The sequence below is a fragment of the Dendrobium catenatum genome, unplaced genomic scaffold, assembly GCF_001605985.2.
Source record: "Dendrobium catenatum unplaced genomic scaffold, ASM160598v2 fragScaff_scaffold_30, whole genome shotgun sequence".
NCBI lineage: Eukaryota > Viridiplantae > Streptophyta > Magnoliopsida > Asparagales > Orchidaceae > Dendrobium > Dendrobium catenatum.
Window position 1 is genome coordinate 37357 of NW_021318492.1, and position 27983 is coordinate 65339.

At 35.3% G+C, this 27983-nt stretch overlaps 3 protein-coding genes and 1 non-coding gene across 19 annotated transcripts in view; all 4 read left to right on the forward strand.

Annotated features, from left to right (window-relative positions):
• LOC110104063 (probable inactive histone-lysine N-methyltransferase SUVR2) overlaps nt 1–9395 on the forward strand; it is a 25685-nt gene extending 16290 nt beyond the window's left edge. For 8 of the 9 annotated variants that reach the window (XM_020833015.2, XM_020833059.2, XM_020833036.2 and 5 more), the window contains 2 exons: nt 626–719; nt 8177–8233. In XM_020833015.2, coding sequence (XP_020688674.1) covers nt 626–719; nt 8177–8205 — 123 coding nt within the window. In that variant the 3' untranslated portion in view covers nt 8206–8233. Of the gene's footprint in view, nt 1–625; nt 720–8176; nt 8234–9259 lie in introns of those variants that run through there. The other variant, XM_020833028.2, reaches the window with a different exon arrangement.
• On the forward strand, nt 9353–13323 carry LOC110104108 (60S ribosomal protein L23). The gene is made up of 4 exons (XM_020833088.2): nt 9353–9493; nt 9623–9907; nt 12918–12959; nt 13078–13323. The coding sequence occupies exons 1-4, from the start codon at nt 9481–9483 to the stop codon at nt 13158–13160; spliced, it is 423 nt and encodes a 140-aa protein (XP_020688747.1). The 5' UTR covers nt 9353–9480; the 3' UTR covers nt 13161–13323.
• Nucleotides 12580–12711, forward strand: LOC114579250. Its single transcript, XR_003700159.1, has one exon. It is a non-coding gene; the product is annotated as a small nucleolar RNA snoR137 (small nucleolar RNA).
• A 1388-nt stretch (nt 13324–14711) lies between the features above and the next one.
• LOC110104029 overlaps nt 14712–27983 on the forward strand; it is a 34152-nt gene continuing 20880 nt past the window's right edge. For 4 of the 8 annotated variants that reach the window (XM_020832972.2, XM_028693165.1, XM_020832967.2 and 1 more), the window contains exons 1-9: nt 14713–14918; nt 15040–15138; nt 15250–15779; nt 16845–17040; nt 18498–18650; nt 25636–25737; nt 25842–25942; nt 26722–26790; nt 26919–26959. In XM_020832972.2, coding sequence (XP_020688631.1) covers nt 14751–14918; nt 15040–15138; nt 15250–15779; nt 16845–17040; nt 18498–18650; nt 25636–25737; nt 25842–25942; nt 26722–26790; nt 26919–26959 — 1459 coding nt within the window. In that variant the 5' untranslated portion in view covers nt 14713–14750. Of the gene's footprint in view, nt 14919–15039; nt 15139–15249; nt 15780–16844; nt 17041–18497; nt 18651–25635; nt 25738–25841; nt 25943–26721; nt 26844–26918; nt 26960–27035; nt 27207–27983 lie in introns of those variants that run through there. The other 4 variants (XM_028693177.1, XR_003700125.1, XR_003700121.1 and 1 more) reach the window with 4 other exon arrangements.

Here is a 27983-nt window from a genome sequence, read left to right on the forward strand (position 1 = left end):
TTTGTGTATAGCTGGTTAGCTTATTGTGGTTCTTTTTATATTTTCTGAAGTTTGTGGCCAGATTTAAGATGATCTCTGTACAAAACTAATCCTTCTTTTAAGTTGAATACAATATGCATTAACTGCACTAAATACTAGGTTTGCTAATTAATGGTGCTTGGACATAACTTTTATAGTGAATGAATCCATGATACTTCAATGCTAGTTTTATGTGCTTCGCCAGTGATCAGATAGCTGCCATTCTGATAATGGGAATAAAGAGATGCCTATTTTTTGTATTTTTGATAAAAGAAAGAACACTCACTTTTCCAATATGAAATACTTTTACATATGATTAGCTATTTAATGAGTCCACCAGCTGAGTACAAAATAATTGCTTGCGAACTTGGGTGTATTCACTTCCAGCAGGCGAAGTGTTTATGTTGGTAATCTTTTGGCAGGATTCCATATGTTTATATATATGCATTTATCAGTGTGCATGATTGTGTGTTTACATTCAAACATTCTTGATTGCATGATTCTTTATTGGTAAATTTCTTTCCTTTGTGGCTTCTGTCATGTTTAATGATCTACATTTATTGTCTTTTGAAGGAAGCTCTTCGCTTAAATGTACACTAATTTGCAGGATTATGGGATTGACTTTAAAGACCATGCACATCCAATCAAGGCCTTTAAATGTCTCTGTGGAAGTAGTATATGTCGAGACAGCTGCCGTTCAAGTTAGTACACCTTGCTTATGTATCTTGTGAGAGTTTCAAATTTATGTAGGACCAATCTCATCATATGCAGAAGGAATAAATATTCTTATCCGAACAAATAAACACAATTTTTAAAAAATTATTTAGAAATGACTTATATTATAATATCAAAAAATTTAAAAAAGCGAGATGAAAATATCCCCTAAAAATTATACCTTATTTTTTGTTGATCTTAAAATTATCAAAACTATTTTTATGAAATTGTATTTATTATTTTGATCTTTTTTTATATCTAGATATTTATATAGATAATGTCATTTTATTAATGTATTTAATTAAGTTTGAGTGTGTTAAACTCTAAGACTATTGATATAATTTTTGATTGAATCAAGAAGGATAGATTACCTTTTGATTAGGCGGGGACTCTTAGAGGAAGAAGAAGAGGAAAAAGAAGAGAAGAGGGGAGAGAAGTAATAGAAGTTTCATTTCCTAAGCAACAAATTACAACAATGGGCTTATTTATAGATCTGTACAAGTGGTTTAAAAGGGATAGATGTCTAAATAATAAATAAACTAGGTTACAATAATAAAGCAATTGCTATAGGTTCATTTCTTAGAAAACCATAGGTTGGTTTAGTCCTTAGACCGATTTTTGGACTGATCACTTACTTTTAGTAGTTATTGGATCCTTTGGATGAATTTCTATTGCATAGAGTTTGTCTTTTGATGTTATCTTCTTCCTTCCTCATCGGTGGTATGCTATAATGTTTGAATTGTTGTTATGAGCTTGTTCTTTTGAGTTATTGATCCATTCTTCATCTTGTATTATATTTGCATCCAAGGGAATGTATTGGTGCTTAACACTCGCGTCCCCATTAAAAATAATCTCATCCTTAAGGTCAAGGGATGGAAAAGAAGAGGCAAGAGCTAAAACATTCTACCGAGTGGTGTTGTCTGGAGTAGATAGTGTCCAATATAAAAATACATGCTTAAGATGTTGTCCATGTAGGCTTATAGTGCGGGTAGCTAGGATGGCAATGGCATAAGGTAGGCTTATTGGTTGGTTATTATGACTAAGAATAGGAGGAGATGTAATTGTAGTGGGTGGAGCACCAAAAAAGGTTTGGGGATGAAGATATGGAAGGCCGGATGAATATACTTTTTGGAGGAAGTGCTAGTTGATATGCTACTGGATTAATAATTGATTGGACTTGAAAGGGTCTAAATAATGTTTAGCTAATTTAGAGTGTGTGCGGTTAACGACATAATTTTGACAAAAAGGTTGTAATTTTACCGTAACCCAATCTCCTACTTATAATTGTAAATCCCGACAATGACGGCCAATCATTAATTTCATTCTATTTTGGGCTTGCTGTATGTTAGTGTGGAAAGTTTGTGAAAGAGTCTAGTGGTTAAGTTAATAATGTATACAAAGTACCAATGTTTGAGGTTCCGTGAACATATGAATGTTGAAGTTGGTAAATGTCTATAGAGTGCCTGATATGGAAACATCTTAATAGCTATGTGAAATGAGGTATTATAAGCGAGTTTGGCCCAACATAGGAAAGTGGATCATAATTTGGACTTGTCAGAAGTGTAGGCACGAAAATATTATTCCAAGCATTTATATATTTCCTATGTCTGGCCATATTCTTATGGATGATAAGCAGTACTATAGTGCAGTGTAGTATCAATTAAGTAAGAGATGGCGCCAAAACTTGCTTAAAAATTACCATCCTTATCTGAGATAATTGATTTTGGAAAATCGTATACATGAACACCATATTGGCAAAGAGAGTGGAGACTTGGAAGGCTAAATAAGTGGTGGGTATGGGATCAAAATGGGGATATTTAGAAAGGCAGACAATAACAACCAAGATAGTAGCGTAATATCTAGAATATGATAGACCCGTTATGAAATGCATGGGCATATCCTCCAATTAGGCACTAGAGTATAGGAGATTGCAGGCCAGTAGGTGCCATGTTAGAGGATTTGATTTCTCAACAAATGGGGCAATAATGAACAAATTTAGCAATATTTTTATGTAAGCATTGCCAATTAAATCTTGAAGTGAGGTTTTTGATAGTTTTAAGTGTATTGTTGTGACCTGCAAGAGGCATAGAATGAAATTATATACGTAACATTTTTTTGAGCATAAGCTTTACTAATCTAAATGCAGTTTTTATAATATAAAAGATTATCCCTGATATGATAATTTATAGCAAATAGTTCCACATTCATCATTTGTGATGTAATTTGAAGTATCTTTGGAGCAGTGAGAGATTCCTGTTTTAATTGTTGAAGAAAATGAAAAGAAAACTTTTTTTTAATTAATGAAAACAAAGATTCAAGAGAAGAGATATAAAACTCCCTGACATAAGGTATATACGAGATAAAGAGTTGTAGACAATATTTGATTTTCCGTGCTTATATTCAATTGTGAAGTTGTAACTTAAAATCTTATTAAGGTAATATTGTTGATTGGAAGATGTTAAAGTTTAATTTTGTAGTTCCCTAAGGCTTTTATGATCGGTGCGAATGATAAATTGATTATACAAGAGACACTAGTTCCATTTGTAAACAACTTCTGTAATAGCGTATAATTCTTTTAAATAAGTGGGTGATTGAGACAAGCATAGACCCGATTTCTTACGAAAGAAAGAAATAAAATGATTATTTTACAATAAAATAACATCAAAAATAGTGTGACCAATGTCACAGTCATATGTTCATAATACAAATGATTTAGTGAAATTAGGTAGAGCTAAAACAGGGGCAGAAGTCATGGCTAATTTAAATTATGAAAAATGGTGGACGTAGTAGTGTCCCATTTAAAAGCATCTTTTTTAAGAAGATTGATAATAGTGTATCAATAGAAGCATTTTTGGAAAGAAAATGACGGTAGTAACCTGTTAATCCTAAAAAGGATCTCAGATGTCTTAAGGAAGGTGAAATAGGTTAGTTAAGTGTAGCTTCAATTATCTTTGGATCAGCTTTAATACTAGTATACTACTAGTGGTGACAATGAGACCAAGATATTCAATTGAAGTTTGACAAAATTGACATTTAGTTAGTTAAAAAAAAAAGATGATTATCTTGTAGGCATTTAAAAACAAGTTGGGGATAATCAACATGAAGAGATAAGGTGTAGAACTATTAATGATAATATCATAAAAAAATTATTATTACGAATTTATGAAGATAAGAACATAAGACTTCAGCTATTAAGGCTTGAAAGGTAGAAAAGTGTATTTCTTTGTCCAAAAGGCATCACTAAGAATTCACAATGTCCATCATGTGTGCAGAAGGCTATTTTATGAATGTCTTTTGGGTGCATTTGAACTTGATGATAGCTAGAACATAGCTTAAGTTTAGAAAAAAATAGTGGTACCATATAATTCGTCTAATAATTCATCCATTGTATGGATAAGACATTTATCTTTAATAATTAGGGAATTAAGTGCTTGAAAATCCTCACAAAAATGCCAAGTGCCATCATGTTTCTTAGTCAAGGGTACTTGCCGGAGAAATGTCTATGACTATGGCAAATAATTCTTGATTGTAACATTTCCTTAACTAATTGTTCTATTGCATCTTTTTTAAAGTGAGGATATCGGCAATGACAAATATTGACCGGTTTGGAAAGTGAAGGAAGGTTTATATGGTGATCAATAGGACGTGGTGGTGGTAGGCCTTGTGGAAATTTAAATAGATGCTTAAATTATAGTAATAGATCGACGATAAAATCATGTAAAGGGTTAGTGATGGATGAAAGGGTTTCGTCAAGTGTTTTGGCATTCAGAGTGTCATTAATTAGAAGTTGAGAATGAAGGGTAAATATTTATACTGATGGAGAATGGCTAAATGGGATAGTAAAGCACAAAACTAATGCAAGGATATGGGGTCGACAATTAATTATGATTTCCTATGAATAATAATATTACAGTTATGATCAGTAAATTGGATGGTAATTATGTAAAACAAAACTTAACGATATAAGCCATTGCATGCCTAAGACAATGGTTGCTCCGTGCATAAAGAGAATGAATAAATCTAAAATGATTGAATACAATTTATGTTTATAGAGACTTTGGAACATTTTGAATTGCAAGCTAATAAATTGCCATTGCCAACTGAAACATTAAATTGTTTAATTCGTTGAATGTGAAGGCCAAGTTGGTGTATGATATAATCTTGAATAAAGTTATGAGTGTTACCACTATAAATCAAAATATTGACGTTATATTCATTAATATAGTCAGCTAAACGAAAAGAACATATATTGAACTGGTCAGCTTGAGCATTTATACTTATTTATGGAGATGAACTCTGAGAATCAATGCCATTAGGAGAATGTTGCTAGTTGTCTATAGCATTAGAATCATCAGCACCTAGTAAGAGATAAAGCTTATTAGGGCAACGATGTTGAGGGCTAAATTTTGAATCACAAGTAAAACAAAATCCTTTTTTTTGTAACAAATTTTAATTTTTGAAGGAGATAGCTTCCAGATGGGTAGAGTGAGAAGTTTTGATGAGTGATTTGACGAAGTGTGCGTAGACGATTGGCTAATAGGTGAGGGCGTGTAAGAGTGTGTAGGTTTGTTCGTGGTAATGGGTGGAAATGATTTCTGCCATGTGAGGAAAAAAGTGCAAGAAAATCTTGAAATTTAGATTCATGGTGACGAGCCAAATGAGTTAGGGCATCTAAAAGAGAAATGAGTTTGACTAATAAAAGTTCTTCACGTAATTCTTATTTGAGATTAGAAATGAAATAAAATGATAAGAGTAGATTCAAATATATTTATAATTTTGAAAACAAGCTTTTAAAAGTTGTTTGATATTCGAGAATGGATGGTTGTTAAGTTAATTTGAAGAGATTGGCATATAAATCTTTGTAGGAAGAAATAACAAAACGTTGTCGCAATAATATCATGAATTCGGGCCAGGAAGGAGTTTGGCCTTTCATGTGAATCCATTGATATCATGTAGACGTAAAACATTCAAGATGAAACGAAGCAATTCTTATGCGGTGGTAATCTAGTGTATTATGAAAATTGAAATATTCTTAGGCTTTAAAGATCTATGTTTCCACATCGAATCCGTTAAAGTGAGGAGGTTAGATTTTCATGTTTTTAAGGAAAGGTAAATCTACATTGGCTGGTGAGTGTTGAGGAGTTAGAAATCGTTTGACAGATCCAAGAATCCTGGTGGATGATGGTGGTTCTTGATGGGAAGAAGAAGGTGGACGGCCAAAGCTGAGGCTGTCGAGGTGCTTGTCGATGGAGTCTATAAATAATTAAAATTGTTGTAATGTTGTTCCGATGGAAGCAAAATGAACATCTGCTTGTGATAGAGATTTTTGAATTTCAGAAAATTGTTGAGTCGTAAGTAGATTGCATGGTAAGTAAAACTTCTGCCAAAATCTGTGTTTTTTAATCTTTAATCAATGATTAATGCATCCGAACAGCAGATATTGGGATCTGCTTCTTGAAATGAATTTGTTCTTGATGGGCTGCGAGAGAAACCATGAAAGAAAGCTTGGGTTGAAAAGTATGTTCCCAATGGAGGCGTGGAGTGCTAAATGGTGCAACAGAGCAAAGCTTGGCTGAAAAGAGAAAAAAGTTGTAGACGGCTGCTGAAAAAGCGCTTCTGAACATAGCCTGTGAAGAAAATTGCTAAAAATGCTTCTTGCAGCCGCTAAACGGGGGGAAATTATTTGGTTCGGTCACCAGACGCATCTCTACATCCGGAATCCAATAACAAGATGGCACGTTGCGACCCAACGAACCCACTCTATTTATTTAGCACGTGCTTTTCCATTTACCTTTTACCGCACGGTTTCCCTGAATCGAACCGGGTTCCCCGCGAAATTTTGAAAAAGGCCGCTCTTTTTTGTTCTGTTTTATGAGAAATTGATGTTTTTTTTCTACATCCCAAAGGGGCGGTTAGTTGGGAGGATTTATTGGATGCCCCTTGCTGAAGGCGAGGAGAAGAACTGTGACCCGTGGATGGAACCCGTGGAAGAAGGAAATGGAGTACCAGTGCAGCAGCAACTTATGGTGGTTTGAGAGTGTCGAGGATCTCAATGAGAGCACCAATTAGTATGCTTCTTAATTGAATCAAGAAGGATATAACACCTTTGAGCAGGCGGGCATTCCTAGAGGAAGTAGAAGAGGAAAAATAAGAGAAGGAAAGAGAATAGGCAAAATTTTCACTTCTTAAACAACAAATTATAACAAGTGGCTTACTTATAGATTTTTACAAGTGATTTAAATGGGCCAGCTGTCTAAATAAACCAGGTTACAATTTTCACCTTTGGGATCATTTCTTAGAAAAACTATGGGTTGGTTTTGTTCTTAGATTGATTTCTAGACCGACCGCTGACTTGCGGCAGTTATTGGATCCTTTGACTGAATTTCTATTGCATAGAGGTTGTTTTTTGATGTTATGTTTTCCTTTTTCGTTGGTGGTACACTATAATGTTTGAATTGTATAATGAGCTTGTTCTTCTGAGTTATTGATCCATTCTTCTTATTGTTTTTGTATTATATTTGCATCCAAAGAAATGTATTATTGCTTAACAACTATTCATCCTTATCTTATAGTTGGAGGCAAAAAAAAAAAGTGGGGCTCGGGTTAGGTTGACATAGGAAAATAAAGGAGGAAAGAAGAAGGGAAGATGGAAAGAAGCGAAGAAGAAGGGAAGAAAAGAAAAAGAAAACGAGGAGGAAAAAAAAGGAAAGAGGAGGAGAATTTAAAATTTCTGATAAGAACATGATTTTTGTATTTGAATTGAGTTTGGATTCGATTTTGTAGGATTGAAGGTTTCTTCTTAAAATCTGGAAATTCATTTCGATGAAGATTGTATAACCCAGGTGAAATACGTAGGGTCTGTTTGGGGTGGATGTAGCGTTTTATAAAATTAGTTGTGAAAGTCGATATGAGGAAAGTAACTTAGGGTCTGTTTGGGACAGCTTACTAGCTGCTTTGATTTTTAGATAACAATCATAATTTATTTAACTATTGTTTTCCTGTTGTTTTCTCATAGCTTTTCAGAAATTTCTGTGGTGGAAAGTTTCTTTTTGTAATCGTGGTAGTTAAGTTGCTTTATGCACATTAATTTTACAACCAACTTTATAAAACGTTGCAGTTGTTCCAAGCAAACACTTAATCTCTAATATAGGAAGCAAATTATTCTTAGATGTATTTTTGTTAATTTATATAATTCCACTGAACAACCATATGCATGCAAGTAGATATTCTTCATATTGAGCATGCATAATTATATTAACACATCCATGCATTTTTATATGATCACTTCTTTAAATAAATTCAAGGTATTTTTAATTAATTGAATTCATAAAATTGGTTGACAGAATATAATGTTATGCAAGTACTTTGATGTTGACTTTCACACATCATAGTTATCTTTGATGCAGCATGTAGCTTATTAGATGTTATGATGACCATTTTTCAGGAAAGAGAAAGGAGCAGGTGGGATCATAGCAGGTGACTATACTTATCATGTACCCTTTTGGGATGTAATGTAGAAAATAATGCCGATGATGCTAATTAAAGACTTATATTATGTATAAGTTTTCTATGAAATTATCAAAAGCTCTGTAATATTTTTTGATAATTCAAATTATGCATGCTTCCATGTCAATAAGTATGATAAATTTATTAAAGAATGTGATATCTTTGTGACCATCTAAGTTGACTATTATTCACTCATTCGATTCTAATTAGTAAAGTGTTGGTATGAAAATGGTCAGAAAGGGGTCAAAATGGATAAATTATTTTGTGCGGAGGTCGAATGCTTAATGTCGTCTGGAGGCCAATCAGAATGCGTCACATTAGCGGTACCGAGCAAAGGGTGATGTGATGTATTTTGGCTGATCTCCGAATGATGTTCGACGTCCGCATAGAATAATTAATCATCAAAATGAGGTGTGACATATACATGTCCACTAAATGTGATTGTTCTAACAAATATTCTATTAAGTGATTATATGTTAGGTCGAAATGTTGATGAAGGGGCGGTTAACGTTTCAGCATATATATACAATATTGGTCAATTAATTATGATAAGTTTAGTGAAATTATCTCTTTAGGGCATCTCCAGTTGAAAATCTCATTTTTCACTTCAAAATACAGTAAAATAAAAAAATGCCGTGATTCATCTTCAATCGAACGTCATTTTGCCATGTAACCGTCGTTCTCTTTTTTCGCGCCTTTCTTCCGAAAGTTCGGTAGAGATAAAAAAATGGTGCAGATGAACAGTGCAACGTCAATATTGGCGTCGCATTGTTCATCTGCGATCAAATGGTGTAAAAAATGACGGTCAGTTGAAGCAAAGCAAGAACGGCAAACAAGTATTTGTCGTTCCATTGGAGTTGCCCTTTGCATTTCGTAACTCTCATGATTCCTTGTGCCCCTCCCCTCATAGCTAAGTTTTTAAGGCTATTTAAATATAATGCTTTTTAAAAAAAAATATTTTGCCATTTTTTGTAGAAAGAAAACTAAAGACAGACTTTTCTTTTATTAAAATAAATCACAGCCGCTTATTTAGAGATCAAAGGGTGTAAATCAATCATATAGAAAAATTACCTCGGCTGTTCATCCGGCGGCCCAATTTGGACAATCCATGTCGACATTAACAGCCGCCACCAAGAGAAGGACATTTTCGTAAAATCGTAATACAACGAAACCCTAGCGAGCCCTCTATAAAAATGGAGAGCATCTATCTCAGTTGTTTGACAGTACTGGTTTCTTTCGAAGATGTCGAAGCGGGGTAAGCCCTTCCTCTTCCGTCTTTCTCCTTATGTAGTTTTATTCGATATAACTCTCATACAAGTTTATATTTGTTCGTCATGCTGGTTCTAACGGAGGATGCATTATATGTTTGTTACGATGAACTCAGGGCGCGGAGGTAGCGCCGGAAACAAGTTCCGGATGTCGCTGGGTCTCCCGGTTGCAGCCACGGTGAACTGCGCTGACAATACTGGTGCGAAGAACCTGTATATAATCTCTGTGAAGGGGATCAAGGGACGTCTCAACCGGCTCCCATCCGCTTGTGTTGGTGACATGGTTATGGCCACCGTCAAGAAGGGCAAACCAGATCTGAGAAAAAAGGTCATGCCCGCTGTCATCGTACGGCAGCGCAAGCCTTGGCGTCGAAAGGATGGAGTCTACATGTACTTCGAAGGTACAAATCTCGCTTGGATTTTGCTTACAATTTGATTTTAGATTTAATCGATTTTTTTGACGGAGCATTACAGCCGAAATAAATTGCATGAATAGGGTATGTGTGGATTGCTTTTAAATTGAAGTTTTTTTTTTCCGCCAAGAAGCCTGTTGCGTAATTATGTTTTGTAAAACTATCTTTTTGAGGCGGGGGTGTTACTCATTTCTGGATTAATTTACTTTCGCAAATTGAAGTTTTGCTTAATATAAGTATTTTTGTTGCTTTTTTTGTGACGGAGGGAACTTTTCTGGGTTAAATTTCCCTCAACTTGCTGGAGCAAACCCTTAATGTTTGCATGTTCCTAAGTAAACGTCAAATATAGAGATTAGAGTTGTTGATGGTTCTTATGTTCCTCCATCTTTAACGGTCTCATATTCCATCGCCTTAAGTAGTGGCGTTGCTGCTATTACCTTTTGGGACTGGCCATGAGGCAAACATTTTCGAAATGTGCTACAAGCTGGTTTTGGCATGTTGGTAATTTCTTAGCATTTAATTTTGAAGTTTGAAATTATATTAAACATGCTATTTTTCTTTATCGTAATGTATGAATTATTTATTTATGTTTTTGTTTTGGAATGGCTTGTATTTTTTGTGATTTTTGGCTTGTTTAAATCAACTTGAAAACTTTGGTTTATTTTTTTTGGAATGCAATAAAATCATTTGGAATTTAAAAAGCAATTGAGAATTAAAGTTCATAATTTCCCTACTCTTAAACATTCTTAATATTTTTGTGGTATTATTGTAAAACTTGTGCCTTTTTTCTAAAATTATGGAAGATTGTTGTGTGACACTGGAAATTGCCCTTATTTTTTTTACTGAATTCACTTGTAAAATTTATGTTTTGTTGAAGTGAAATGTTCATTTTTTGTTTTCAAGATAACTTAATATTTCTTGTAATGGTTTTAAATATTGAGTATTGCATGATTTGTTTCTAATTAAGCTGAATCAGGCTACCTTGTTGAGAAATATTAGCTTTCGTTGCAATGATTGTTAAATATTGGACATTATATGATTTGTTTCTAATCAAGGTGGTATATTTCCTTTTTTTTTTCTACTGGTTATGAGAATATCTGTTTTATTATATTTTGCTTTTGATGTTCTTTAGTTACCATAAGTTTGTGCTGATTGTAAATAATAGAAACCTTTTTTTCCATATAGCTGCCTTTTGAATTTGGATAATCTTAAATTGGCACCATGGTAGTTTGAGAGCATATAAATAACTGTTTGTAAAGGTTTAACAGTATCGTTGAAGGTACTTTCCAAGAGGATTTTAGACTGTTAAGCATTGATTTCTGCAGCCAATGCCCATTTAAACTGTCTTTTATCTTTATAGACATGCAGGAGATTTTGTTTGCAAATTTCTTTTTATGTAAAGCTGATTAGATTTGCAAATTTGCCTCATTCCATGGTAAATGTCAAGATCTTTTGCTGGGATTTCAAGGTCTTTTGTCCGAAGTTTTTCTTTCTGGCATTCCACTTGTAGCATCATTTGTTGCAATGACATTTTATGCTATCAATTAAAGTTACTATTATACTTACGTACTCTGAGAGGCAAGAAAAGGTTGTGTTGCCAAATTGTGGTTTTATTGATTTCTCCGTCCACTATTGGTCCAATATAGGCGTTTTTTTCCTGGCATTTTATATTTGTAGATTTGATTTTCTTTTAATGGCTAAATTGATATGTTTGCTTTTTGGTTTTCTGAATATTAAGGTGTTATTATTCATATTCTTTTTTTATCAGATTTTATGAAATTTCCACAATATGCACATCTTGTTGAAAAAAACTTTGATAGCTTGCGTTTTCTATTATCGTTATCACCTGATAATTTTGCTTTTATGAAGTATAATATTTAGTATAAATTCCTTATGTTGAAGATCTCAATATTATTCCATTTATTCTCCATTCGGTATAACTGCTTAAATACTTTCAGGATATTTTATTATATGCCCTTCATAATCAGAAAGCATATGGTATTTTCATTCTTTAAATTTTATTCAAATTATGATATTATTATTTTATCTCAACTGCACTTATACATGTTATGATTTATGATCGTTTATTAGAATTGCGCTGCATCATATGGAAATCGTTTCTCTTGTCAAAGATAACATAGCTATGGTAGACTCATCTCATTGGAAGATTGATTTTGTCTCGAATGTTCAGAGTTAACATCAGATAATTAGCTTGAATGGTGATGTAATTTCTTGTAATCATTTAGTATTCGGATATTAGAGAAATTATTAGTTGGCTCAGCATTGTGGACATTCAATTAGGCAATTTTTTTGGAAAGTAATTAGGCATATTTGTTTTTGTGTTCTGATTGGTTTTTTTTGTACATAAATAAGTATAGCAATAAAAAATCAAATTTGACTTGTTAGTTCATCAAGCTCTACTCAAAAAATCATTTATCAAGTCGAGTTTGAGCTGACCTATGAGTTAGCTTGACTCACTCACACCCTTAATTTGGGCCCAAGAATTTGGCATAAAGGGTAGCTGGGTCTCTACTATTTTATTATTTCGGTATTGATTATGTTCAAATGTTGTATTAATATTTGCTTCGCTTCCTATTTTTTATCACCTGATCTCTATTTTTTGCTTCAGATTCCATTATCTTAGTATTCCACTCCATAATGTTGCTCCTCTACTTCAGGATGATGCTCTTGTATATATCATTCACAGTGGGGAAGCATATAAAATATTTTGGCCAGTATTAAACAGCATAATGTTATTACTTACATTGTGTTACCTGTCTCCTGGGACATAATCTTAATTTTCATAATTTTATTTTTATCAATCAATTTCCAAATGATTATAGTGCTTCATTTCTATTCTATTGTGTTCACCCCTAGAGGTTTATTTCCTTTTGTATTCTGTAGTCTTTGTTTAAATTCTCCTCTTTCGGATCTAGTAGATATGTTGGTTATTTTATGTAAATATGTTGGTAATTCTATTGTTTGTACTGCTGTGCAGATAATGCTGGTGTTATTGTGAATCCAAAAGGGGAAATGAAAGGTAATTAGTTAGCTGGTCTGGTCCATCTGCATCAGATATTTAATTTATTTTTAATAACTACTTATTGATCAATTTATCATGAAAAGTTTTTAATTTATACGTTCCTATTTTGGTACAGGTTCTGCAATTACAGGACCTATTGGGAAGGAATGTGCCGATTTATGGCCAAGGATTGCTAGTGCTGCGAATGCAATTGTTTAGTTACATTCAGGAAAGTTTCAAGTTGTCCTACAGAACTGCCATGCTCCTTTTTAAATTTTTTGCTACAATATTATTTTCTTTGAACTTTGAGCTAATTCTGTAATGCATTGAACCAATAAATTTTGTGAAAGCTGATGTTGAGAGAAAGTTTAATTTCGTTACACATTTAGAATCTGTGTTAAGCGGTCATGTTTTATGTTGATTGCATGCTCTTGAAACCGATCACCCTCATAAAGAAGATGTATTCAGAACCTTAGTTTTTTGGTAAGGGCATCTCCAACCGAAAATCTCATTTTTCACTCCAAAATGCATTGAAACTAAAAAATACTGTTATTCATCTCTAATGGAATTTCATTTTGCCCCATAAACCGTCGTTCTCTTCATTCACGCTTTTTTTTCAAAGTTCGGTAGAGATAAAAGAATGCCGCAGATGAACATTGTAATGCCAATATTGATGTTGCATTGTTCATGCGCGATCAAATGCCGTCAAAAATGGCGGTCTGTTGGAGCAATGCAAGAATGACAAACACTTGTTTGCGCCCTAATAGAAATTTTCTACGAAATGGTACAATTGTTTTTGAAAGGGCAATTTTTTGAAAAATATTTTTAAAAATACAAAACTTTCGAAAAAAAAAAAAAAATGCTCGAACTTTACCTATTTAAATTTAATAATCATACCTGTTGGATTTCAATTATGTGATTATTCAATATTTAAATATTCGAGTTATTCAAAATATATAATCTATTCAGCTGTTAAAAATGTAAAAATAGTCGACTTAGTAAATCCGTTAATGTATACAGCTTTTTCCATTAAGTGTAATTAAATTATGATTTAAGAAAGCGATAGGATATTATTCAGTATTTTACATTTTTTTTTTTTGAAAAATTGGACAACACTTTTATAAAGCTCTTATAGTAGGGGTGAAGTAAAAAATTTTTATTAATGGGCTTATAAAAAAAATTAGAAATTAACATTTATATATATATATAATTTTTAATGATGCAAAATTATATCAAAATAAGAAATTGTGAAATTACTTTTTTAAAAAAAAAATTCAGTTATATTTTAAGTAAAAAAGGCCAGATATAAAAATTCCACCCATATTTTTAGTAAAGCTTGTTATAAAAAAATATTTTTTTCATTACAATTTTCTTTAAAAAATAACAAAAATATAATAGACAAATGAAAGCATAATTACAATATGAAAAAAATGAAGCAGTAAAAGAATATCCTAAAGAGATCTTAAAAGTCTCCTTTTTTAAATTAATTTTAAGGCATTTATCCAAATTTTCTTTTGTATTTAATCGAATAATAAATTGACAAATTTATTTATTTTTTAATATAAAAATTCAAATCAAACGAGAGCCAACATCCATCCATGAATTTTTTCTTTCTTTTAACAGTTTTATTATTTTATATTGAAAGTTGAAACCAATATCGGCCCGGTCCGGTCCGCCCACGACCCCGCATGTCGACCCGCCGTGAAGGCTAAAGGCGGGAAGTACAAACGGAGAGGTAAAGGTATCTCCTTTCTTTTTGGATCCCCTGCACCCGAATATCGATCGACCATTGTTGCTGTTGGAAATAAGATGAGTTGGTCTCATCCCGATATTTCAATGGAAGAACTCGTCGATCGGATCAAAGGCTTCGTAGACATACTTGTTCTGGCCTCTGGCTACCAATCGTCCGGTCTTCCTGCAATCTGGGACGTTGACAACATCAAGAAGGCCGTGAGATGGGGTCTCTTCTTCGAAGATGTAAGCAATACGATTCCTCTTTGCTCGTAGTTGTGAATTAAACGCTTATTTGTTGAATCTTCTACATGCCAACATTGCTAGGGTTTCTGCAGTTCCTAACTTCGCATTTGTTGCTGTTCAGGTGTTGAAAAGCTTGCGGCTTTATAGTAATTATGTGGAGTCTGTGAAGGAGCTTGATGCGGCTCTGTTCAATCTGACTTCAGATCCAATTTTCCCTCTGGTCAGTAAGCTTTTATGGATTTACTGTCAATAGAAATGTATAATATGTTTTTTTTTTCCTTTGCTCCAATTTAATTTTATGAAATTTATTTTTTTAACTAATAAACGGCAGGGTCTTGCGCATTTATCATCTGCAACTCTTTCTAATGCGAGAAGATTTGTTTTAGAACACTTACTACAGACTCACCCAATAAAGGATGAGCATTTGATTGCCATTCTTAGAGCTGTTGTTGAAATGGACATTGATGAACTCTCAGAAGCACATAATGATTGTCCAAAGGTGTATATTGACAGGCTCACATTGCAAATGGATTCACTAGAGCTTGCAGCAGCAGGAAAGGGCTTGACAAAGGCGGATAAAACCTCGATGCCTGAAGATGATCCCAATACTTCTAAATATTTGAAGCAAATAGATCAAAATCTTCTTACAGACCCTATATTTAATGATGAAACCCGGGGATGCATTGGTGCTGATGCTTCCTTCTTTGTTATTCAAGAAATTTTAAAAAGGCAGGCAGTGATGTCCCGTATGTCTTCTATTGAGAAAGGCTTAAATAGTCTTTCAGAGATTATCACAAGGAATACAGTGGGATCTGAGAAAATAAGGTTTGAGTGGAAATCAGTTGATGGTGCATCTTCAGAGTAAGTTTTATTTATTTATTTATTTATTTATTTATTTATTTTAATTTTAATAATAATCTGATTTTCTTCTGGTTTTATGTGCCAATGCATGCGTGAATGTCTTAATTTGTCACTGTCCGTTTGATCTCTTTGAGGATGTATCAATTTCTTGTTTTCCTATGTACATGAAACATGAAAATTACTTATTTAAGCCATAATTATTAATAACTACAGACCACCTGTCATTGGATTAGTAAAATAGCATCTGGAAAGCCTTTAATTATTCTAAAGATTGATTGCGAGTGGCATTTAATGTTTCATTGGGTTTATCATGAAGATACTATGGGAAATATGTGGGATTATATTGATCTTAGAAAAGCTTGACCACTACTTAAAATCATTCATGATTCTAAGAAGTAGTTAACTTTGCGTTGGTGATTATTATCATTATTTTAGTATTTTTTCATGGGATTCAAGCATTTGACTTTTTTAGAGGGAAAATATAAATATTTCCAGGTCACTTGATGAACAATTCTTCAGCAAGTAATGGTGATTTACAAGTCTCTTTGACACTGAGCCAAGAGCCTAAACACAGGTTAAGTTACTCAGGCTTATTGAGTTCTATAAAGAATGGTAATTATAATTATATAATATAAAACTGTGCTGGGATGGTGCTTTTGATCTAAATTTGTTAACATCAATATTCTTACAGCGAACTATGTCCAGATTTGGTTCCTTTTTTGGCATTAGGTGCATTTTGCATAAATCCTATTGTGGTTGTAATCTTGTTGGCATGGACCCAATAAAGGCTAAAAGATTGCCACTTTTGTCCTATAAATTTGTAACATTGTATTGTAATTTACGTGGTTGCACTCTTTTCAGCTCAGCCAGTTGGGTTTAGTTTTTCTACTAGAAATTATGGCTGCTAATAAGTAGTGTTATTTGCTTCTGTTGTTAAGGTATGCGGGAATTTATTATATTTTAAAGTTTTCAAGCCTGCATGTTTGCTAGACTAAGAAACGGTATCAATATGCTCACAATAATGTTTTAAGTTTTACTGGAGAAACATTTGGTGTTCTCTCTCAGCGGCGATCAAATATTGATGGAGCTAGAACAGTTTAGTCAGTGGAGATCAAGGTGTCTCTCATATTTGCTAGACAAGAGAACAATCAAATTGCATTCTGGTGCGGAGTTGATTTTTCAGGCACCCAAGGAGCAGTGGATTCAAATTTTTGAAGGGTTAAAATCTTCGACATGTCCTGATAATTTTCTTGAAATTATGGTAATTTGATATAATGGATTATTTGTTATATTTTCTTCTTGTTTTTTTGAGTCTCCTAAGTCATTCAATACTGTGTAATTTTGAAATTGAATAGTTTAGAATGCGGCAAATAATTATGTAACATAATCTTTGTTGCTTGTGCATTTCACGGATTTATGGATAGACTGATCATTGCAATTTATTGTATTCAAAGGAATGGTTAGTGTTTGCCTAAGATTTCCAATTTTGTAGTATGAATGTATACTAATTTTTTTTTTCTTCAAGAGGGGAGAAACCAAAGAAATTATATTGAGAAGATTTTGTCACACTGCAGGTTTGAAAGATGATACACCACAGCAACATGAAACGTGATGAAGGGATATGAATATATTTTTTGTACTCTAAAAAAAGTGTATATACAAGTACTATTAATAGAATATATCAGAGTAAATAATGAAAGAGAAACTAAAATAGTATATTAACAAAATAAAATTACTACATGCAAAAGAGATGAAAGAAATATCTATAGAAATGAAACTACATAACCCTCAAAAGGAAATACATGAATGACCTACCACAAAATATAAAACTATCAAATCCATTCTACAAGATGATCCCCGTAACACCTTGGCTAGACCTATTATGAAAAGAGGTAACAAGGAGTGAGTTTGATAAATCAAACCCAATAAATAACTTCTATCTGTTAAAGCATAAACAATAAGGAAATGAAACATGCAACCTGAGCAATCCAAGATGTAAAAATGGCTATATAACAACAGATAATCGATCTATCAATATAACAATGCCACATGTCATAGTTTCTACAAGTTTTAATAAGATGATATTATTAACGTGTATGCCAAACTGTTACTTAGGTGGTATCAATCAAATGTTTACACATACAATTACATTATGTATGCTTATCAGTCATTTATTGTATTTTGAATATATAACATCACTATCTGCCTTAGCCCAGCTAATTGGTGGTGGTTCTATGAGAACATATATGGATGATGTATAGTCCGAAGATCAGCACTGCTGTACATGATCTGCAACATTACAGCTGTTTAAACTTTAAAATATAAAGTTTTTGATGACCTCATGCATATCTATTATCTATTGCACAATTTAAAAAGTTTCTTTAAAAATGTATCATTAGACTGATGAGAGCTTAGGATACCTAGCCCACAATGCTCTTGATTCAGAACAATAAATTTTTTTTTTTCAGGGGGGTGTAGATGGTATATAAAAATATGTCTAATGAAGTTGAATCTATAAACGATGATTGTGTGATCTTCCCTTCAATAGTTTAGACTTCAATAATTCATATTTGTTGTTGTCATGATATCCCAATTAGGAGAGAGAGGTTGGGAGGTTTCTCAATTATGCTAAATGTGTTGCAATAAATCTACTGAAGTCAAACAAAATTTTGTTCTATTATAAATTAACTTACAATCCATTACTCCATGGTTTTACAGGAGATCTTGCTACTGGGGCTTATTTCAAGCAAATGGAATTACGTGATCCAGAATTTAATATCACTTCCTTGTGATTTCCTCTCCATCATGACGAAACTCTCCGATCTACGTGAATTGCTTCAAAGAAATACCCCATTTTTGTTTTCCGATAAGGTAGTAACGGCTTTTCAAGGTACAAACTAAAAAATTATTTAATTTGGATCATAAACCACAGTACATTTTGAATGAAAGTAAATACAAGTGAAGAGTTTTTCTCAACTGCTTAATGCAATAAACTTTTTGTCGTGAGATAATTATGAGGACATTCGACTTTGGAGAGTCTACCAGAGGTGTGGCCGTCGATCTACGACCACGGTTGCACCGCTTTACTTTTGATTATCATTGTATTAGATTTTTTATTGATGTATTAGTTTATTATATTTATGAGTTGTATTATACCTTCCCTATAATACCCTCATTTGAGGGTCTAGTCATGTGTAAGCCCTAGGGGCATGTTGGTCTTTTATGCTCTTTCATTATATGAGGCTATTTAAAAGCCACTTCCTCCTCTTTTAAGGTTAATGATGATTATTACAAGAAATTTCTGCACTTGTATGTTTTGGGAGAGCTTGAGAGTTCTTGGAGAGATTGAAGTCCCTAGGTGAGGGCATAACAATACCCACCAACCACAGGAAGTGTCCGGGTTCGTGGTTGATTCCTCTTTTTCTTTCCTTCCCTCCTCCCCACAAACTGCCGGCCACATCCCCCCTCCATCCCTCTCTCAACTGAACCCCACAAACAACATAACCCCAACTAGCCACTCCATCTCCCACCTCCAAGCCACCGACCTCCCTCTCTTCCCCTCCTAGCCGCCGGGTTCCTCTTTTCCCCCCATCTTTTCCCTCCTAAAGTTATTCTTTCCTAAATTAAGTTGTTTTTAATTATGGTAAGTTTTTGAATTCAAATTCAAACGAATTTGAAATTTCAAATTCTTGCCTTAATTTTTGGAAAGTCTTCCCTCAATCAAGTATTGATTGAGAATCAATTTTAATTCCCACATTCATTGAATCTGGACAACTCCCCTCCCCTCCCTCTTTGGCTGGCCCCTCTTTCTCCCTCCTTAATTAATTAATTCCTTAATTGGGCTTTCAATTAGGGGAATTAATTAACAAATCTCTCTCTCCTCCTTCCCTCTCTCTTATCTAATTAATGCATCCAATTAAATACCAACCAATCAAGCCCAATCAAGTTTGATTTGGCCGAGCCCCCTTCCCTCCTTTCTCCAATCAATTAAGAAATTTAAAACTCAAATTTCCCTCCCCTTTTCTCCACCAAATCTGAACCAAAAGTCCCTAATTTACCCAAGCTTGGCCGGCCCCTTTCTCCCTGATTGGAATTAACTCTTTTCCCCTCCACTGATGTTGATCCCAATGGATTTCCACTTAGTCAATTGCTGTCCAGATTTCCTGGATATACCAGAATTGCTGTCTTGAAAGTCCAGCCTCGGTTACTTGCTCTTCCAACATCTGGGGATCCGTTGTTCTGTCCAGAATGTCCCGGTTGTTGTCCTGAAGATTCCTAATTGTTGTCCAGAGGTTCTAGCAAGCTTATATTGCTGTTCCGCCATCCGGAAGGTTCTTGTTTGCTGCCCGGAATGCTCTATATGGCTATCCTCACGCGGAACTTTCTCGAAATCGACCTCCAAGACTCCGAATCTTTCTCCTCTCACTTCAAATCAAGCCTAATAACTTGACGAAGGTGAACTCTTCCTCCAAATTTTATATCTTTCTAATTGCTCTCAATTGTGATTATAATTGATTCATAACGATTGTGTTAACTCCCTTCGCTAAGCCTAGTAATCTAGAGGGTGAGCTGACTCATATGGTGCCTAATCTCCTTGATAATGTCTCGCTGAAGTAACTTATACATTTATCCACTTGTTTCTTGATCTCAGCATGTTCCTTGGGGTTCATACGATGGTGGGGTAGATTGGATAAGGAGGCTCTAGGGACAAAATCTATAGCATGTTGTATGTCTCTAAGCGAGGGTAATTAATCAGGGTGATCATCAGGGAAGACATCAGCAAAATCACTCAGTATAGGTTGGACCTCATGAGGGATAGGCTCGTTAGACTCAATAGAAGTCTCACGACCGACTAAGGCGGACAACGGTGCAACTTGGATAATTCAGAATTTAGAACCTTGGCGGTCACAAGGTTCAGTCCTTTCTTGGGTTTGACAAAATTGGGTTTAAGATCATCCTTAACCCGGGGCTGCGATTGCAAAAGTTTGATCGTTTTTGCTCGCATGTTCAAACACGCAGGTGTTTAAACGCCCATAGATGTGGACATCTTTGTCAAATATTCAGGGACGACCTAGAAAGATTTGTCCAACATCCATAATCAGCACATCACACCAAACATTCTCCTTATAGTCAGTGAAGGAGATATGTATGAGGCTTTGTTCCTTCACCTCCAAGGTAATGGAGTTGACCTAATCTACCTTATATGGGTTGGGATGAGGAACGATAGACAGAACGAGTTTAGACACCATGATGGAGGAGATAACATTGATGCAGCTGCCATTATCCACTATGATTTTACAGTTCTTATCATTTATTTTGGTCTAGGTGTGAAAGATTGTAGTCTTACGCTAGTCATCAGTGGTAACAGGTTGTGATAGTGTGCATCTCACCACGTAGATGGGAGAGGTGTCTATTTTCTGTATACAGTGGATGACAACAGTGTCAGCATCCTCATCAAAGAATTCACCATTGTCTTCAACTTGGTGAATCTGGTCAACCTCGGGCTCAGTCTCTTCATTAGTGACTTTATAAGGACTAGAACACTGAGAGGAGATATGCCCATGCCCCTGGCATCGAAAGCACTTAGTTCCTGGGTGGGACCTAGGGGTATTCGTGGTGGGAGGCTTGTTTCTAAAGTCAGGATGGGGTGTGGGAGGACCAGATGGTGGTCAGGCATGGTTTCCTAGGGTCGACCGTGTATTGGAGTGGTGAGGAGTGGAACTACCGGAAGGTATGTAGGAAGTCTTAAAGTCTTGATGCCGACTAGGGTGTTGGGGACGGGTTTCCTCGAGATTTAACACTAGGTTGTAGGCATTTTCTAGAGTAGTAACATTCCGGGCAAACAGTTCGTTTCATAGATCTTCACGCAATCTGAAACAAGGAAATGATTCATGCGGAGGTGGTAGAGGTCTCCCCCTTGCAGTGAATCAGATATCATCAAAAGCTGCTATGTAATCCTTGACTGGTTTGTTACCCTGAGTTAACATATTCCACCTATCTAGGAGCCTTGGGAAGTACGAGGGAGGTAAGTACTTCTGCTTAAGCTCGCGCTTCATCGACGGCTAATTGGTGATAATATATTCGTTTCGGGATTCTCTAAGGCTTTCTAGGTTGTACCAAAATTGACTAGCCCTACCAGTGAGTTTTATTTCAGCGAATCGGACTTTTCTAGTTTCAGAGATGTTGTACCATTTAAAAAAACTATCCATACCCTGAATCCAGTCCAGAAAGAGTTGGGGATCGAGGGTACCGTCAGAGGTTGGAGCATCGACAATGATATATCTCATTAGTGGAATATCCGGGCCAGGGTTGTGGTCATGTTCATACTGGGGGGCTCGATAAGGGGCACGAGGCGGTCCCTCATCTTGAAAAGTATCGTCCCCATACATGGAAGGAGGTCTAGATGGTGTCTAAGGGATAGGATGGTTCCTACCTCAATCTAAGGTTTCGATTCGTTCAGTAGTGTGTCTACGGAGTTTAGCTATATCTGCTTGGTTTTTCTTGAGTTGTTGGCTAATGGTGTTCATTTGACCTACCAACAGATCTAGAGTCTTGTGCAATTGTTTTGGGTCCATTCTATTGCCTAAGGTGACTTAAAACTAAGCAAAGTGAATGAAATTAATATGCAAGCAGGCAAATGAACTTAAAATGTGCAGGATGCGATTTAGATGCTAAATTTGTGAGAAAAGTTTTCCTAACAGGCACCTAAATGCAACCATGCTCTGATACCAAATGATGGAGGACTGAAATGCTTAACAATGTTAGAAAAGAACATTGTACAATTTAATTTAGAGAGCTTTATTAACTAAAATACTTAAAGTGATTAAACGATTAAATAAAACATGAAAGAGCTGAGACTAGCTTAGGCCAAGTCACATGACTAGTGGTTAGGATTACAAAATAATCAATGATTCAAAACATAACATACATGAAAGATTTCCAGCAAGAAACCCCTACACTAACAATGAGATTATTCGCTACGAAGAGTCCTTCACTCACTTTCTAGATTACTAGGCTCAACGAAAATACTTAACACGACCTTAATAAATCAATTAAAACCACAAGTGGGGTAAGAGTTAGATATGAAAAGATTTAGGGGAAAGATTCACCTTGCTTAGGATTTGGAGACAATCTGCCATTGGAAGGAAGAAAGCTGCACGTCAATAGCTTCAGCGAGGGTGAAGATGGTTTGGTCAACCTCGAGGTTGAGGTCAAAGAAAGGGGAGTTGAGGATCTCAACGTGGCCTTGGTCGTCATAAACGAATTTGTGATCAAGTTCTGGATCCGCCATGCATGAGGGAACAATAGATTTTGGTGTGCTGGAACTTTCGGGCTGCAAACGTTGATCTCCCGGTCGGCTGGACAGCAAGGAGACGTGCAGAAATTTTCTAGACAGCCGCCAAGCAACGTCCAGACAGCAACTTAGAAACCTAGAATTGGGGTTTAGGAGTTGTTTTGAGAGAGAGGAAGGGAAGGAGGAGGTGGGGAAGGGCCAGCGGTTAATGGGGGAGGGGAAAGGAAATTTTCAAAATCTGAAAATAGTTTCAGATTTTTTTTTGGAGGGATTTGTGGTTATGTAATTTGGATTTCCAACAAGAGGAAAGAAAGGAAGGTAATCATTAATGAGAGAGTAATTGATGCTCTCAAGAAGGTAGGAATTTAATGTGAAAGGGAGAGGGAAGGGGGACAAGGGGTTGGCGGCATGCTTGGGGCTTGAGGGGGAAGGATTTTAGGATTGCCTAATTAAGAACCTCAAATTGGGAATGATTAATTTAAATCAAATCCAATTTGAACTTCAATTGGGCTTTATTTAAGTAATTTTCTTAAAATAGATCAACTAAATTTAGGAAAGAATTTCAAAATTCAAATTGATTTGAAATCTAAAATTAATCTTCCTAGTTAAGGTGCATCACATATGGAAGGCAATCAAAATAGGAACTTGAATTGTGGAGGCAAGGTATTTGGGGAGATGAAACTGGCGGCTAGGGTTAGGGTTGGGTTTGGGAGTGGCGACTAGGTGTAGGGGAGGACTCAAGGGGCCAGCAGTTTGGTGTGGAGTAGGCTGTCAAAATCGGGTCACAGGTCGGGTTCGGGTCCAACTCGAAACTAACATGGTACTTTTCGACCTGATTCGAACTTGACTCGGTTTTAAAAATAGGTCGATTTTCTGGATCCGGGTCAGGTCAACTCAAACCCAAGCCGTAACTCTGTAAATCTGCCTCCGGTGAGAAGCTTTGGATCTTTGTTGATGCACGGTGAGTGCAGTTTAGCATTTTATTGCTACGTGTGGACCTTCTTCCTCTTTTTACGTCTTTGGTCTGATCTAATATGTGTCCATACTTTCTTATACGATGAAGCTTCTTCGCATCCATCGACTTCTATCTGCAGCGAAATACGCTAAAAAGCCTCGGAGAGCATGCGAAGTATGATGACGGCGCTGTTTTTGTTGGTGATGTTGGTCGGAAATTTGACGAGGAAGATGAAGCAGGGAAATTTTTTGCAGAATGATATTAACAAGGGCAGGTTGGATTATTAGTTTATTACTATTGGTTGGTCGCAATTTGCCGGATTACTAGTTTTGAACTTTGGTCTTTGGATGTTATATGTTTTGTGCAAGATTTTATAGGTTCAAGCCGATGGAGATCACCGACGCCGACGAGAAAAGTGTCGATGTGGAGCTTGTAGAGACAAGGATGCTAAAAAGTAAAAAAGTCCTCTTTTGCCAGAGTGACCGGACCGTATCCATCATTCCATCTCTTCTTCGTGGCCTTGTTTTTTTATCCCGCTCCGGAGAAGCGACGGGAACTCTTTGTTGTAGGCTACAACCAGCACCTTTCCGCCACGCTTCTCTACCGAATAAATAAAGACAACATATTCGAACGTGGGCACGACGGGCAGACTCGTCGTGTTCGCTACGCGACTCGACTCGAACGCGCCAATGGGCAAAGGCGAATCTTGTGTCACGTTGGTCATTTTTGGGTTTTTCAGACCCGAACCTGACCCGCTTCGGGTTCGGGTTGGCCCTAACCCGAAATTTTCGGGTAGGGTTCGAGTCGGGTTTTCGGGTCATGTCAAATATTGGCACCCCTAGTGTGGAGGAAGGGTGGTCGGCTAGGATTGTAGAGGTGGTGTGGGTTTTGGTCGAGAGGTGGAGAATGGTGGAAGGGCCGACGGTTAATGGAGGGGAGAGGTGGGCTCTTGCCGGCGGCTATGGAGGAAAGGAGAGGGGAGTTAGATGAAAGAAAATAACCACGAACCCGGACGCTTCCTGTGTCTGGTTGGTGATCCATCTCCCTCATCTAGAGTTTCCACCAAAGCTCTCTCTCAAAGCTCTCTAAGTCACAATGCAGAAAAAGTTTCATAATATCATTCATTCGTCTCAAAATATGAAGAGGGTGGCTTTAAATAGCCACATGCAATGAGGGAAAAATAAAAGCCATCATGCCCTTGGGGTTTACACATACCTAGGCCCTCAATTAAGGGTATAAATGAAAAAAAAAATAATAACTCATAATACAAAATAAATTAATACAATGATAATAAAAAATACAGTGGTGCAATCGTGGTCGTAGATCGACGGCCACGCCTCTAGTAGACTCTCCATGGTTGGCTGTCTTCATCATTTTGGGATAAACCTAATGATGTTGGTTAATAGAATTTGGCATTCTTTTTCTAGTATTCATTCTAATTTCGCAGGAACTTCCAGATTAGATATATTCATTCAATGAATTTTCCACCTAGACATACTGTTAGCTTATTTTACCATGCTAAGCAGTGAAGATATGCTTTTGCTTGGAAAGTTGGCCAAAAATAAATTGAGCTTTATCGGTTTTTTTTGTTCCTTGGCATTTGTCAGCTGCAGCTACTTGAATTAGATGTTATAATAGATCATTCAAGATTCTTTCCATGTTGCCATAGTACGCATAACCTACCCTCCATCCCTCGTGACAAACAACAGGTAGCACAGGAATACACCTGTCATCCAGAGACTGCACGTTTTGGCATCCGAACTAATTTGCTTTTTATTTTCATGAGCTCATCTAATTTCTTCATGTGAACCAGGAAAATGACATTCTTCAGTATCTGTCATCATTATTGAGGTCTCATCCTCATAAACTATGGAAACTACCTTCAGTTCTTGTTGCCGCTGCAATTCCTTCATGGTAGTTTCTCCTTTGTTTCACAACATGTCTATTCAATGGACGTTCAATTTATTTTACTTGATATCATGAATGCTTCGGAAGAATGAGGAACATAGTTTTTTGTTCATTAGCATTAGCATTAGCATATGGCGAGCTTTATCCTGAGAAAGCTGTTCAACAAATAAAATTTTGTCAGTGGTCTATAGCTTATGGGTCATCGTATAAACAAATACTAAATTAATAGATTAAGATTTTAATAATGTCGAATAGGTAGTTTGATGGATGAATTAAAATTTTAATTTTGGATGTTCATACAATATTAGAAATTATGCTGAGAGAATTATTATCAATTTTGATTAAAAAATGAATTTTTATTTATTGTTAATAGTAAGACTTCAAATCATAATTATTTTACAAATAGTTAGGCTCGAATAAAGTTGGATTGAAGTTCAAACTTGATAAGAAAATTAATAAACAAGTTTGAACAAAATTTGAAACTTGTGCTCAAGTTCAATAAAATAAATAAATAAACCAAGTTGAACCATGTAGTATTTGACTCAACTTGATTCGTTTACAATTTTACAAGCATCATTGTAGAGTTGATTTAAGGCCACATAGTCATGTTTCCGTATTGTCTTGTTTATGTTGTTATTGACTTTTATTATCTTGTTAAACTCCAACTGTTACTCACCCCTCTCTTCCCCTAACCCCATTTATTTTAATATAAATTTGTATATACATTTATGGTTTATTATTTGCACTTTTCTGTTGTTTTAATGTCATTGGATTTTATATTTCAGGTCAGTCTTGTTCAAGACGCACTTAAGCGATGTAGAAAATCATTATAACGAATCCTATTCTGCAGCTAGGTGATGCTGCATTTTTTTTCCCATCCGGGCTAATTGTACAGGACAATTTTTTTGTAATACTAAGTTACATTCAGACTCGTTTAAAGATACACGTTTGTTGATCCTAATTCCCAACTTCTCCCTTATAGATTCCATGGATGCGATCAGCATGGAAGCAAGCACCAATACTGTAAGTTTGTTAGTTGTTTTTTCTGTTAAACTGTTTATGGTACAGTTTGCATGATTTTGTTTTGTTTTGTGAAAAGTTGCTGCTTGAAATTTATATTGAGGAGAGAAAGTTGTAACGCCTACAGATGTTGAAGGCTTGGCTTTGTACAATTGTGTATCACATTACCATGATTCGCTTTACTTGAACCCTGAATGTAATGAAGTTTAAAATACACTTTGAGGATTCTGATGAATTTGTATGTTCTTTATTTCTTCGCTTTAGAAAAACTCAAGGGAGTAGGGTGGTTAGCATAATAAAGCAATGAGTTTTGATTTAGGAAGGGATGATCATCTTTTTACCCTGTTATTCAATGGCACTTTGCTCCTTGTGCCTTGGAGAAGTCAACTTGTATCAATATATGATTTCAAGGCCAAGAATGTTAGTGTGGTGCATTTGACCTGTCGCAGTGCATAAATGAAAACTAAGCACTTGTCACCCACTCTCAACACAGCTGCTTTCGGTCCACAATGAAACCATTATATTTGTTGATCTCCTTCATTGACTACAGAAGTCATTTTCAGGATAGGCTAATTAGTTTCCATATTTTCCTCCTGTTCTTGCTTTGATAAGCTGTTTCCCAGAATTTTTGAGTTCACATGTTTCTACTAAATTCAATTTTATATGATCTCTATTGCGTGTCAACGGTTTTTTTCTGGTCGCTGGAATGGTGTTATATTGAATCACTCTCCATAGTATTCTAGTGTTGGAAAATTACATCTACTATTTGTAACTTGCTCATGTTATTCAAACCAAAACGTCTGGTTTGGTTGTAGGATGCATCTTCAATCACTTTAGTATCCCGACTCATTCACTTCAGCATTGGCTTGTTTAACATTAAGTTATTATTATTATTATTCTTATTATTGTTAATTTTGAAAAAAGAGATTTGCATATATAGCATCTAGAACACTAGAATTTAAATATGTGATTCATAAACTTCACTATCTACATACATAGAACTCAAAACATAAAAATGAAGTAATTA